General features: G+C 47.0%; 1 protein-coding gene across 1 annotated transcript in view; it reads right to left on the minus strand.

Annotated features, from left to right (window-relative positions):
- vps13a (vacuolar protein sorting 13 homolog A) overlaps nt 1–15,153 on the minus strand; it is a 634,190-nt gene that overhangs the window by 239,103 nt on the left and 379,934 nt on the right. Inside the window, 2 exon segments of the mRNA XM_038803880.1 lie at nt 2,296–2,557; nt 12,203–12,358. Of these exon segments, the coding sequence (XP_038659808.1) occupies nt 2,296–2,557; nt 12,203–12,358 (418 nt within the window).

Consider the following 15,153-nt stretch of genomic DNA (forward strand, 5'->3'; position numbering starts at 1 on the left):
AACTTCAAGGATTCACCATTCAGATGGAGAGGTTCTAGTTCCATGCATTTAGAGGCAAATTCCTGATTCCCTTTTCAGATGTGAGTGCAGTTAGCATTAACATAAACTGTGGGTGTGTGTGTGTGTGGGTGGGGGGGGGGGGGTTGGCCAGCAGCGGGATCTTTCCGGTGACAAAGGAATTTCCCATTGAATCCATCCCCTGCCATGGGTTTCCCAGCATGGGGGTGCACTGTTGGTGCGGCAAGAAGATCCCATTGGCGAAAACAGCCAGAAAATCCCCCTCAGGATTCCAAATATGCGGAAAGTTATTGATCTTTTCAGAGAAGAAAATCAGAAAGCAATTTATATAATTTTCAGTGCTGGAAAGCTTAGTCGGTCTGGCAGCCTCTGTGGAGACTTGAACGCTAACTCAGTTTCTCTCTCCACACCAGACCTGCTGAGATTTTCCAGCATCTTTAATTTTTATTTTAGATTTTCAATATCTGCAATATTTTGTTCTTATTTCTGTAATTTACAACATGCGTTTTGCATTATAGGAGTAGCATAAAGGTGATAATTTACCAATGATTGCTTCCTCATTCCTTTCTTCAACATAGGGGTGGCACAGTGGTAGGTGCTGTTGCCTCACAGTGCCAGGGACCTGGTTCAATTCTGGTCTGTCCAAAGATGTACAGGTTTGATGGGGTTACAGAGATTGGATGGGGGGGGGGGGGGAGAAGAGAGAGAGAGAGAGAGAGAGAGAGAGAGAGAGAGAGAGAGAGAGAGAAGAGTGGGCCTAGGTAGGGTGCTCTTTCAGAGGATCAGTGCAGACTCGATCAGCCGAATGGCCTCCTTCTGCACTGTAGGATTCTATGATTCTATGTTATCTGATTTGCATAATTCAAAGTCAACTAAACAATGATATTACACAGGCAATTCCATTAAGCATGACAGTTTAATATATTAGCCTATGAGCTAGTTTTTTCTCCCAACAATCCCCTTTCCTTACACTTAATGATAAATCTTTAATAGTGTCACAAGTAAGCTCACATTAACACTGCAATGAAGTTACTGTGAAAACCCCCTTTCACCACATTACGGCGCCTGTTCGGGTACACTGATGGAGAATTCAGAATGTCCAATTTACCTAACTTGTGGGATGAAACCGGAGCACCCGGAGAAAACCCACGCAGACACGTGGAAAATGTTGAGACTCCACACAGACAGTGACCCAAGCTGGGCATCAAACCCGGGTCCCTGACGCTGTGAAGCAACCAGCGCCGGCTCTAGGGTTGCTGGCGCCCCGGGCAAGCTGAACTTCGGCGCCCTTGGGGGGGGCGGGGCCGGGGGGGGGGCGAGGAGGAGTGGGGGGGCGGGGCCGAGGAGGGGCAGACCCGAGGGGGGGCGGGGCCGAGGAGGGGCGGACCCGAGGGGGGCGGACACGCGGGGGGGCGGACCAGAGGGCGGGGCGGGGGGGCGGACCAGAGGGCGGGGTGGGGGGGGCGGACCCGAGGGCGGGGCGGGGGGGCGGACCCGAGGGGGGTGGGGGGGACCGAGCGGGGGGGCGGACAGAGCCGGGGGGCGGGCGGCCACCGCGCATGCGCTGGTTGGCACCGGCCCAACTGCGCATGCGCGGGACCCGAGTCTCTGGCGCCCCCGAGCACATGGCGCCCCGGGCGACAGCCCGAGTTGCCGGTGCCTTGAGCCGGCCCTGGAAGCAACAGTGCTAACCACAGTACTGCCGTGCCGGTTCATCATTATTATTTGCTGCACGGGGGACTGACCTTTCAATTTGTCCCCCAATAGAAACCTACCCCAAAAGTATTTACTTGGTTCTTTATTCTCAATTGTTTTTATCACGTCACTGTTTTCTCTCCATTTTATTCTTTTCCAATTTATAATATATTTGGAGAAAAATCATTGACATGATTTGTTAGTACCACAAATTAGATCAGGATCATGTTCTATGTCCCAATTACTCTTTATATTCCTTGTAGATGAGTATTAATGTGTTTATAATTAGGTATTCATTGGAATGAAAACTAAATTGGAGGGAGCATATATTGGAAAATAATTACAGTTACAGCAATGTGAAACTTATTATCCCAACGTGCCTCATTTCCTCAGCTGTGATGTTAATACTATTAAATGCACAACATATTTTATAGGAATAGCAAATAATTTGAACATTTTCAAAACAACTCCATTCAACTAAAGCTAACCATGTGACAAAAAGGTAATTTCACAATTGAAAAAAATAAATAATGCATTTACCTCAATAGATTTTCTTTTTAAACAGGAAAAGAATGCACTTACTCAGTGAAATATAAAACGATTTGCTGCTCGCATTGGTCAGGTTTGACAGTTGGTCCTTTTCATTCTTTGTACGTTGGTAATCCATATTGAGCAAATCTCCATCTTTAAGTTCATACAATGTATTTTGCTCATTTGCACCAATCACGATAAATGAATCACTCGGATAAATTGTAGCAACAAGTCCAAGGCAATTCTTTACTGTAAAAGGTGCTTGGTCTTTCTGAAAAACATCACTGGTTTGACCAGCAGCTTCAGCAAATGCCTGGAAAGTGAAATGCAAGTTATAAATCAGTATCTTGTGCAATGTGGCCAATACTTTTTGAAGATACTTTTTAATGCATTAAAAAATCCCATCATGTATTCCTCTACATACACTTACAAAGAGAGCAGAATGTTTCTTCCTGTAATGCTTTTGAAGAAACAGTAACAAATGTTACTCATTTTCACAAGAAAAATAGGCTGCTTATTTTTTTAGGCCAAATAAGGAATATTGACCACACACTGCTCCTCGTGTTTCAGCATCAAATCACTTAGCTCACAAATATTACAAAGAGAAAATGACTATCAATGCCAAGTGATCGTCATCAAACTTTAATGACAAAAATGGTCATGGGCTATCAGCTACAATTAAGACAGAAAACATTTTATGAAGTGACTGAAATAAATGCTGGTAAAAACCATTGTCCCTTTTGGAGAAAACTATAAAAATATTGATCAATTATGAAGAATTCTTAGACTGGAATCTTTGACCAAGATTTTCAATTTCAGGCTGGGATCTTGGCAGCATGCCAAATCATGGGTCCTGAACCCACTCCAGAGGCAAAAAAAGCACCTGTCAAGATCTTCAACTATGTTAATTTGTTAAGAGGTGTGTTTGTCACCCAATTAGTGAGAGAAATGGAACCAGTTCAGGAATAGGCCAATTTAAAGGGCACGTAGCAATTATCACGGAGGCTGCCATTGGTGAAGATTATGGAAACTAAGGCAGAGTAAAAGCTGGAAGCACTGAAATGAGTTCATGAAGTCTGGCAAGGTGAGTGAGAGACACGGATAGCAGTCACTTCTGTCAGTGAGAGGGACATTCTTTGGTACAATAAGAAGGCCAATCAAGATAGAAGAGTGTGTGGTGGAGCCGGCTGACCCACTGAAACAAGTCTGAACCCAAATGCTGTTGGTCAGGAAGCTGGAGTGCAGTCTACGATGTTGTCAGTCAGTGCAATGCTACAAGTGGAGAGGGAGTTCTTGTGCTGCTGGCACTGTGCTTCACCTTGCAGAGAAAATGGGAGATGAATGCTACCAATATGGAGTGTGCATATCTGGAAATAGGACAAGCATAGTTGGCAGTTCTCACTTGCTTCAAGGAGCTGGCGCAGCAAGTGACTCAAGGAGCAGGAGAGACACAAGGAACAGCAGAGTCCGCTATAAACATGGTGATGATATCTCAACATTGTCCTGTTTAGGGTATGCATGTAGATTTGCCCTACACAACCAGTTATAATTTCAGAAGTTGTCCAATCAGGTAAAGAGAGTGCAGGGAGAGAGGACATGGGTGACTGCCAGATTGTTTAGGAGGACCAAGCAGGAAGTGCAGGAGTCCTCCAAATGCATCTTGCTCACTAACCTGTATTCCATTTTGGATACCCATCAGTGGTGGTTCACCAGAGGAGTGCAGCCAGAGACGTGTCTGTGGCATGCACAGGAGGAGAGAAAAGGGAGCAAAACAGCAATGTTGGAGGGAATTTAATAGATAGGGGAAACAGACATGCGTTTCTTTGGCTCCAGGATAAAACACTGTCTCCCTCTTGCCAGGGTCAAGGTCATCTGGGAGGATGAGCAGCCAGCGGTCGTGGTCCACATCGGTACCACTGACAAAGTTAGAGAGAAAGAGGAGGTTCTGAAAGCAAATCTGAGACCTAGGAGAGAGATTAAAAAGCAGGACTTCAGCGGCAGTAATCTCAAGGTTAGTGCTAGTGAGTAGAGAACTAGGAAGATACAGCAAATTAACTCATGGTTGGAGAGATGGTGCAGGAGAGAGTGCTTTAGATTTCTGAGGGTCTGGGACTGGCTGTAGGGGAGGTGGAACCTGTACAAGGCAGACCTTTACACATTAGGAGAACTGGGGCCAATACCTTTGACAGGAGATCTGCTAGTGCTGTTGGGGAGGGTTATACCAACTTGGCAGGGGAATGAGAACCAGAGAGGGAATTTGGATAGGGGAGAAACAAAGATGGTAATGATAAGAAGAATAGCAAGCAAAGTTGTGAGAGATGCAAAGGCCAGCATCAAATAGGGTTAAAATACAGAAAAATGTTAAAGAGGAAACATTTAAAGGAACTCTATCTGAATGCATGCAGCATTTGCCACAAGGCAGATGAAATAACGGCACACAGAAGTAAACAGGTATGATCTAAATGCCATTATGCAGGCATGACTACAGGGTGATCAAGGCTGGGAAATGAATGTACAAGGATATGCAACATTTAGGCAGGATAAGCAAAAAGGAAAAGCAGGTTGGGTAGCGTTTTTATAAAGAATGAGATGATGCGTTAGTGACAGGGTCTTTGATCGGATGATCAAATCCTTTTTGTGTGAAGCTAAAAAACAGCAAGGGGTAGCAAACATTAATGGGAGTTATTTACAAACTGCCAAACCATAGCGACACTGTAGTGTACAGTGCAGATCAGGAAGGTCGATGTGCATGCAACAAGGTAATCATTGGGGTTTCAATCTACATATAGACTGAGTGAACCAAATTAGTGTCAATGTTGTGGAGGATGAATTCCTTGAATACATACAAGATGTCGTTCCAGAACAGTTTGTTGAGAAAGTGACTATGGATCGGGCTGTTTTAGACCTAATAACTTGCAATGAGAAATTGATCGTAATTAATCATTTAATTGTAAATTGTATGAGTGGCCCAAGGGGAATGGCTTTAGGTACCTGTAGGTGAGGGATTTTGTGAGGAGCGAGGCGTTGTCCTTCTCGGGACTGCCACATCGGATGTTGCGGACAAGATAATGTCGGAGGACGGATATAAGGGAAGGGAAGGTGTCGGATATTTACAAGAAATGAATGGAGAGGGAGGACTCTACAGTGGAGGAGATTTAGCACAAGTGGGAAGAGGAGCTGGGAGGGGAGGTGTGGGCTGGGTGGAGGCCTTGCGGAGGGTGAACGCTTCCTTGCCGTGTATGTGTTAAGCTTCATTCAGTTTAAGGTGGTGCATAGGACCCACATAATGGTGGCGAGGATGAGCAGGTTCTTTGCGGGGGCGGAGGACAAGTTTGGGGTGTATAGTGGAGGGTGGGGCGTGAATACTTCCACATGTTTTGGGTCTGTCGAAGACTGAGGAGGTTCTGGCAGGGGTTCCTGGATGTTATGTCCGAGATTCTGGGTGTGAGAGTGGCCCCAAGTCCGGAGGTGATAATATTTGGTGCATCAGTGGATCTGGGAATCCGGGGAGAGAGGCCGATGTATTGGCCGTTGCCTCCCTGATAGCCCGGAGACAGATTTTGTTGTGTTGGTGGAACGCGGAGCCAATGAAGGCAAGGGTATGGGTGAATGACCTGGGAGAATTCCTGCAGTTGGAGGAGGTCAAGTTCCCTTTGCGGGCATCAGTAGAGGGGTTTACCCGGTGGTGGAAACGGTTCCATACGCACCCATGCCGACCCCTCCCCCACCACCCACTTCCTGATCATGGCTATATTAGCCACACAGTAATAGTTGCAAAAATTTGGCAGCGCCAGCCCGTCCTCTCCCCGACTCCGCTCAAGCATTACCTTCCTTACTCGCGGGGTCCCCCTGTCCCCGTTACTATTTGACTTGACAATTGAGCCGTTGGCCATAGTGCTGAGGACTCCTAGGAACTGGAGGGGGCTGGTCGGGGGGGGGGGAGCACCGGGTTTCCCTCTATGCGGATGACCTGCTAGTGTATATTTCGGACCTGCTAGAGGGGACGGGGGAGATCATGCGGATCATGGGGGACTTTGGGAGCTTCTCGGGGTACAAGTTGAACGTGGGGAAAAGTGAGCTGTTTGTAATCCACGCTAGGGGTCAGGAGGAGAGACTGGGGGAGCTCCCGCTCAAGATGGTGGAGAGGAGCTTTCGTTATTTAGGTGGCTAGGAACTGGGATGCCCTACACAGGCTCACTTTATCTCGGCTTCTAGAGCAGATGGACGGAGACTTTAAAAGGTGGGACATGCTTCCGCTTTCACTGGCGGGAAGCGTGCAGACTGTGAAGGTGACAGTTCTTCCCAGAGTCGTGTTCGTTTTTCAGTACCTCCCCATTTTCATCCCCAAATCCTTCTGCAAGCGGGTGAACAGGATTATCACGGGATTTATGTGGGCAAACAAGACCCCGCGGGTGAAAACACTGTTCTTGGAGAGCAGCCGGGGGTGGGGGAAGGGTTGGCACTGCCGAACTTCTGTAGCTACTATTGGGCGGCTAATGTGGCCATGATTAGGAAATGGATAATAGAGAAGGGGTCGGCGTGGAAGCGGCTAGAGGCGGTGTCAAGCAAAGGCACCAGCCTAGGGGCACTAGTAACGGCACCGCTGCCGTTCGTGCCGGCACGATACACCACAAGCTTGGTGGTGATGGCGGCACTGAGGGTCTGGGGTCAGTGGGGGAGGCACAGGAAGGAGGAGGGGGCCTCAGTTTGGACCCCTATACAGAACAACCATAGATTTGCTCCGGGCAAGATAGACGGGGGAGGGGGGGGGGTTCCAAGGCTGGTATAGGGCAGGCATTAGAAGGATGGGAGACCTGTTTATAGATTGTACTTTCGCTCGCTTGAAGGTGCTGGAGGAGAAGTTTGGCCTGCCCCCGGGAAATGCTTTCAGATACCTCCAGGTCCGGGACTTTCTCAAAAAACAGGTGGGGGCATTTCCGCAGCTGCCCCCTCGAAGGATATAGGACAGGGTAGTGTCTGGCATCTGGGTAGGAGAGGGGAAGGTGTCGAACATATACCAGGAGCTGCAGCAGGCGGAGGAAGCCTCAGTGGAGGAGTTGAAGGGCAAGTGGGAGGAGGAGCTAGGCGAGGTACTAAATGAGGGCCTGTGGGCTGAGGGCCTGTGGGCTGATGCTCTGGGCAGGGTGAATTCGTCCGCATCATGTGCCAGGCTCAGTTTAATTGAGTTTAAGGTGGTGCACTGGGCTCACATGACGACGGCGAGAATGAGCAAGTTCTCTGGGGTGGAGGACAGGTGCGCGAGATGTGCAGGGAGTCCAACGGACCACGTCCATATGTTTTGGGAATGCCCGGCGTTAAAGAATTCTGGCAGGGCTTTGCGAGGGCACAGGATTTTGGACACGCGGGTGAAGCCGAGTCCAACAATAACGAACTTTGCGGTATCGGAGGATCCGGGAGTGCAGGAAGCGAAAGAGGCCGAAATGTTGGCCTTTGCCTTGCTGGTAGCCCGGAGACGGATCTTGTTAATGTGGAGGGACACGAAACCCCCGAGCGTGGAGACCTGGGTTAGTGACATGGCTGAGTTCCTCAGCCTGGAGCGAATAAAGTTTGCTCCACTCCCGATGGGTCAACTTCCCGACGGCGTCGGTTGCGTGTCCTCTCACATTTCGGGGACCTCGCACGGTGGCTGCGGACTGTGTCCAGCGCCGCCACAGTCAGGTGGGAGCCATTCCGCTGGTGGTGGTGGTGGGGGGGTGACGCGGCTGCGAGTAAGACCAGACCGATCCTGTAGACATAGCCGCAGAATCAAAGAGTCCAGCCCAATGAATTTGGTGGACATGTGACACTTCTAGAATCCAGGGGAAAGAAGTATTCCTTTTTCTCACATGTGTATAGGGTGTAATCCAGAATCAATTTTTTTGTGGTGACCTGGAAGGTTTTGGTTGGGGTGGAGGGGGCATAATACGCGGGGACAGCAATCTCGGACCTTGCAACCAACTGGCTGGAGTTCCGGCTTAGATTGGGACAGAAGCAGAGGCCGGGGTGGAGGTTCGATTCGGGGTTGTTGGCAGATAGAAGGTTTTGTCACAAAGTGCAGGTTGTGATCAAAGATCATGTAGAACTGAACGAAAACGGGGAGGTGTCGGCAGCCAAATTTTGGGAAGCGCTAAAAGCGGTGGTCTGGAAGGAAATTATCTCGTTCAAGACACATGCGAATAGGGAAAGGAGGGAGGAATATGAACGGCTAATGAACGAGACAGTGGAGGTAAATAGGGAGTTAGGGAGTACTCGAGGGCACCCACCCCGCAGGGATTGGTGAGGAGAAAAAAAATTATAGGTTGATAACGGTAGGACAGCTGCGTAGGCAAGAGGGGTGCAGTACGAATATGGAGAGAAGGTGAGTCGAATGTTAGCGCATCAGCTACGGGGCAGACTTCGTCCAGGGAAATATTGAAGATACGGACTGGGGCAGGGGACGTGGTGTCGGAGTCGGGAAAGATAAACAATCTGTTTAGGGATTCTAGACGGAGCTGTACAGGGCGATCCCGGGGGGTTGAAGAGGGGGAGATGGGACAATTCTTAGATGAACTGGAGTTTCCACAGTTGGAGGAAGAGAAGAGACAGGCGCTCGAGGAGCCCCTGGGGCTGAGGGAGATGGTGGACAGTATTAGGGATATGATGTCGGGGAAGGCCCCAGGGCTCGATGGTTACCCAGTCTAATTCTATAAATAGTTTGTGACAGACCTGGCACCACATCTCTTGGGGGTGTTTAATGAGGCATTGGAGAAAGGGGAGCTGCCCGAGACGATGACACAGGCAACGATCACATTAATACCAAAAAGTGGAAGGACTTGTTGGAATGTGGGTCCTATAGGCCCATATTGTTGTTAAATACAGATGTGAAAGTACTGGATAATGGTGGCGGGAAGGATGGAAAGTTGTGTCCCGAGGGTGGTTGAGGAGAACCAAACAGGCTTCGTAAACAGTAGGCAGCTTTCTAGTAATACAAGGCCTGCTGTTTTAAAAAAAAAATCTTTATTGTCACAAGTAGACGTACATTAATACTGCAATGAAGTTGCTGTGAAAAGCCCCTAGTCGCCACATTCCGGCGCCTGTTCGGGTACACAGAGGGAGAATTCGAAATGTCCAAATTACCTAACAACACGTCTTTCTGAACTTGTAGGAGGAAACCGGAGCACCCGGAGGAAACCCACGCAGACACTGGGTGAACATGCAGACTCCGCAAAGACAGTGACCCAAGCCAGGAATTGAACCTGGAACCCTGGGGCTGTGAAGCCATAGTGCTAACCACTATGCTACCGTGCTGCCCACGTGCTGCTAAATGTGATCATGACCCCATCGAGAGCCCAGATGCCGGAGGTAGTGGTGTCTATGGACAAGGAGAAGGCATTTGACCGGGTGGAGTGGTGGTACCTGTTTGAGGTCCTGGGAAGTTTCAGGTTTGGGCCGAAGTTTGTGCATGAACCCCTGTTTGTGCATGAACACTATTGTGTGTTTATACGTGGCGCCGATGGCATGGGTTCACGGAACTTTGAACTACACAAAGGAACAAGACAGGGGTTGGACAAAGGGTCACAAGGACTCGAATAGTTAGCTCTTTTCTCTCCCTACAGATGCTGTCAGACCTGCTGTGATTTTCCAGCATTTTCTGTTTTGGTTTTAACAAGGCAGGGATGCCTGCTGTCACCACTGCTGTTTGCGCTGGCTACAGAGCCTCTGGCAATGGCTCTTCAGGGTCGGCTGAGTGGTGAGGGATTACGAGGGGATGATGGGAGCATCGGGTGTCGCTATACGCGGACGACCTACTATTGTGTGTTTCTTTGGTTGGACAAAATGAAGTATGAATTGAGGGGTTCGGCGGAGGGCTTTGAAGCAAGGTGGGGGATGTTCGTAGCAGTGTTTGAGGAGCTGTTCTTTGCAGGGTGGGGGATGAAAAAGGGGAACATTTGTACAAACTGTATAGTGTGTTGGGGAGTTTGTTCCCCGAATTGTTTATGTTTTGTAACCTTTAATATACGTTTGGAATAAAATATATTAAAAAAACAAGAGATTAAAGATGATATTAGATCAAAGGAAGAGGTTCAACAAGTTGCCAAAAAAATGTAGTAAGTCTAAGGATTGTTAGCTTTTTCAGAATTCAGCACAGAAAGACCAAGAAACTGATAAAGAGAAAATGAAATACGCGAGTAAACTAGCGAGAAACATAAAAGGACCATAAAAGCTTCCATAGATATGCAAAAAGGAAAGATTAACAAAAGTAAACATGGGTCATTACAGACTGAGGCAGGAGAATTTATAATGGGGTCAATGGACATGGCAAGGTGTCATGCTGAGAAGGCGTGAAGAAAAAAAACTTCCATATTCTTTTGTTGAGATTCTGTTTTTAAAAAAAGGACTGATTAAATGGCCGCAGACATGATCACATGATGTTAGTTCTGGAAGATTCTGAGCAGTTCCAATGGACAAAGGCTAACTCATGGACACAAATAATCATTTGGTAATACTGCTGAAAAAAAATGCCAAAGCTTTTCACCTTGCACTCATCAGGACACTTTGCAATCATACCAATAAGAGGAAGCGAACAATTTATATTGTATGAGAAGGAATGTAAATTGGTTAGCAAGTGGTCTCTGATTGGTAGAGGTGTTGCCATGGAGTATGCACCAGTTGATGGTGACCGAGAAATAACTGCCAAGCATTGTTTGCAATTTAATTAATAATAATCGCTTATTTCCACAAGTAGGCTTCAATGAAGTTACTGTGAAAAACCTCTAGTCGTCACATTCCGGCATGTTCGGGGAGGCTGGTACGGGAATTAAACCCGCGCTGCTGGACTTGTTCTGCATTACAAGCCAGCTGTTTAGCTCACTGTGCTAAACCAGCCCCAGACATTTAACCAGGCAGCTCGATTCTGGTTGGTCAAGACATTGCCTGAAGAATGAATCAGCGAATGGCTGTCATGTATTTTGATTAGCTGAAACAGGCGCAATGCATGCACATGTTCTTTCTGTCTACAAAATCAAGGCCTTGTGTATTAATATATATAACTTCCACTACTTGCAAATGCACCATTTGCAATCCCAACTGATGTTAAATTAGTTCTCAGTGTAATTCTTAGCACAATGAGGATTATTTAACAAATGTTGTCCATGTCCCAGCTGCTGTTCGAAATCGGCAAGGCACAGACCGTACTGATTTAGCATGTGCTTGCACTGTCTGACATTAAATGTGATTCTACAAATGGGCAATGTCAGTCATGTCATTTTGCAGCCATCTTTTCTTCCTGCCTTTGGGGAGTGGACCAGGTGGTTGAGGGTTGTGGGAAAGAGGGACAGTAGCTGATTGCTCAATAATTAATATTGACAGTTTTTCTGATAACATATACTGCTCCCCAATCCAGTATTAAGTTGCCCATGAGTACCTGCTGTTATCCGAAAGAGGCCTCAAACTCGAGATACTGAGCTAGTCAAGTGATACCCATGAGCAAATGCCAATATTCTCAGCCACAAAAGAGAAAAACACATTTATGATCATGGTTTAAAAAGACTTTCAGAAAATGTCATGCATGCTGCAGTAAGTGATGATATTTGCACACGCATAATTAAGTCCAAACTTTCTTGTCTAGTCCCCATAATACCATGAGTTTCATGCCAATATCCCATTTGTTGAATGGCAAAAATATCTCATAACACAATCCCAGCAGTTATGCTAGGATTACATTCAACAATGTATTGCCATGCTGGCTTTTCTAGAATTTGTGCTGTCAGTGGGATGCCACTTCACCAAAGGAATTAAACATTAATTCATGTTGGGCTTTCACTCATCACGATTGTGTCTTGAGAACGAAACACCTTAAATGCACCACCAACTTGACAAAAGAATACTAGATCCATGGTTATAAAGCTCTAAAAGTAGTGCATAATCCAACTTATCATGGGCAAGTACAATTGGGAGTTATGTTTGTTTGATTTCTTACCGTTGCCAAATTATTAAGCATGGTCAATCCGCATTTTGACATTGTAATGTTAAGTTGGTCTTTTGAAGAGATCTGAATAACGGTTTTAAATTCAGTGGAATTGATATTTTCCTCTTCACCTTCTTTTGTCATGGTTTTGATAACCTTCTTCTTCATCTGAAAATAATAATAATAATAATCTTTATTGTCACAAGTAGGCTTACATTAACACTGCAATGAAGTTACTGTGAAAAGCCCCTAGTCGCCATATTCTGGCGCCTGTTCGGGTACACAGAGGGAGAATTCAGAATGTCCAAATTTACCTAACAAGCACGTCTTTCGGGACCTGTGGGAGGAAACCGGAGCACCCGGAGGAAACCCACGCAGACACAGGGCGAACGTGCAGACTCTGCAAAGACAGTGACCCAAGCCAGGAATCGAACCTGGGACGCTGGCACTGTGAAGTCATAGTGCTAACCACTATGCTGCCGTGCTGCCCGAAATAGAAAAGAACTGAGCTCCTCATTAATAAATGTACTAATCAGCATAAATATTTATAAGGCTTTTATGTTGAGTCAATTAAGATGATTAAAAGATTTGTTCGGATAGCTAAAAACTATTTCCAATGGCCCGAGATTCCAGAACAACAAGAAGAGATTCCAGAACAACAGGAAGCGAGCACTTTTCCAGGAGACTCATCCGGAGTGAGACTCATCCAGAGTGAGACTCATCCAGAGTGAGACTCATCCAGAGTGGGGGATTGAAACTTGGTAATTTGGTGCAGTGAGGTAATTCGGTGCAGAGTGTGAGGAGGTGCGTTTTAACCCTGGTAAGTGACTGGTAAGTAGTCTCTCTTTTTCTTTTCATTGTCTAATTTATTTATTTTTATTTTGAAATTCTAGTTGTTTAAGTTTACCAAGGGTTTAAGACATGGCAGGAGATCCCAGACCTGTGTCATGCTCCTCGTGTGCGATGTGGGAGCTCAGGGACACGTCCACTGTCCCTGGCTCCTTCACGTGCAAGAAGTGTGTTCAGTTGCAGCTCTTGTTAGACCGCTTGACGGCTCTGGAGCTGCGGATGGACTCACTTTGGAGCATCCGCGATGCTGAGGAGGTCGTGGATAGCACATTTAGCGAGTTGGTCACACCGCAGGTGAAGGTTACTGAGGGAGATAGAAAATGGGTGACCAAAAGAAAGAGCAAGAGTAGGAAGGCAGTGCAGGTGTCCCCTGCGGTCATCTCCCTGCAAAACAGATATACTGCTTTGGCTACTGTTGAGGGAGATGGCTCACCAGGGGAAGGCAGCAGCAGCCAGGTTCATGGCACCGTGGCTGGCTCTGATGCACAGCAGGGCAGGAAGAAAAATGGCAGGGCTATAGTGATAGGGGACTCGATCGTAAGGGGAATAGACAGGCGGTTCTGTGGACGCAATCGAGACTCCAGGATGGTATGTTGCCTCCCTGGTGCAAGGGTCAAGGATGTCTCGGAGCGGCTGCAGGACATTCTGGGGTGGGGGGGGGGGGGGGGGGGGGGAGGGGAGGGTGAACAGCCAGCTGTCGTGGTGCACATAGGCACCAACGATATAGGTAAAAAACGGAATGAGGTCCTACAAGCGGAATTCAGGGAGTTAGGAGTTAAACTAAAAAGTAGGACCTCAAAGGTAGTAATCTCAGGATTGCTACCAGTGCCACGAGCTAGTCAGAGTAGGAATGTCAGGATAGATAGGATGAATGCGTGGCTCGAGAGATGGTGCAAGAGGGAGGGATTCAAATTCCTGGGGCATTGGGACCGGTTCTGGGGGAGGTGGGACCAGTACAAACTGGACGGTCTGCACCTGGGCAGGACTGGAACCGATGTCCTAGGGGGGGGTGTTTTCTAGAGCTGTTGGGGAGGTTTTAAACTAATGTGGCAGGGGGATGGGAACCGATGCAGGAAGTTGGAAGGTAGTAAAACAGGGACAGAAGCAAAAGGAAGCAAGGGGAAAAGTGCAAGGCAGAGAAGACATAGTCAGAAATCTAAAAGGGCGACAGTACAAGATACAGTGACTGAGGGGAGCACAGTGAATAGGCCCAGTAATAACAAAAGGAATAAAACTGGAGATTTGAAGATTCAAAACAGAGGTAAAAAAACCAACATAAGTGTACTTTACCTGAATGCTCGTTGTATTCGGAATAAAGTAAATGAGTTGACGGTACAAATCATCGTAAATGACTATGATTTAGTGGCCATTACTGAAACATTGTTAAAGGATGGTCACGACTGGGAGTTAAATATCCGAGGGTATCAAACTATTTGGAAGGACAGAGTGGATGGTAAGGGAGGTGGTGTTGCTCTGTTATTTAAGGATGACATCCGGGCAATAGTAAGGGATGACATCGGTGCTATGGAGGATAAGGTTGAATCCATTTGGGTGGAAATCAGGAACAGTAAGGCGAAAAAGTCACTGATAGGAGTAGTCTATCGGCCACCAAATAGTAACGATATGGTGGGGCAGGCAATAAACAAAGAAATAACTGATGCATGTAGAAATGGTACAGCAGTTATCATGGGGGATTTTAATCTACATGTCGATTGGTTTAACCAGGTCGGACAAGGCAACCTTGAGGAGGAGTTTATAGAATGTATCCGCGATAGTTTCCTAGAACAGTATGTAATGGAACCTACGAGGGAACAAGCGGTCCTAGATCTTGTCCTGTGTAATGAGACAGGATTGATTCATGATCTCATAGTTAGGGATCCTCTCGGAAGGAGCGATCACAATATGGTGGAATTTAAAATACAGATGGAGGGTGAGAAAGTAAAATCAAATACTAGTGTTTTGTGTTTAAACAAAGGAGATTACAAGGGGATGAGAGAAGAACTAGCTAAGGTAGACTGGGAGCTAAGACTTTATGGTGGAACAGTTGAGGAACAGTGGAGAACCTTCCAAGCGATTTTTCACAGTGCTCAGCAAAGGTTTATACCAACAAAAAG

Source organism: Scyliorhinus canicula, chromosome 8, assembly GCF_902713615.1.
Source record: "Scyliorhinus canicula chromosome 8, sScyCan1.1, whole genome shotgun sequence".
In the NCBI taxonomy this organism is placed as follows: domain Eukaryota; kingdom Metazoa; phylum Chordata; class Chondrichthyes; order Carcharhiniformes; family Scyliorhinidae; genus Scyliorhinus; species Scyliorhinus canicula.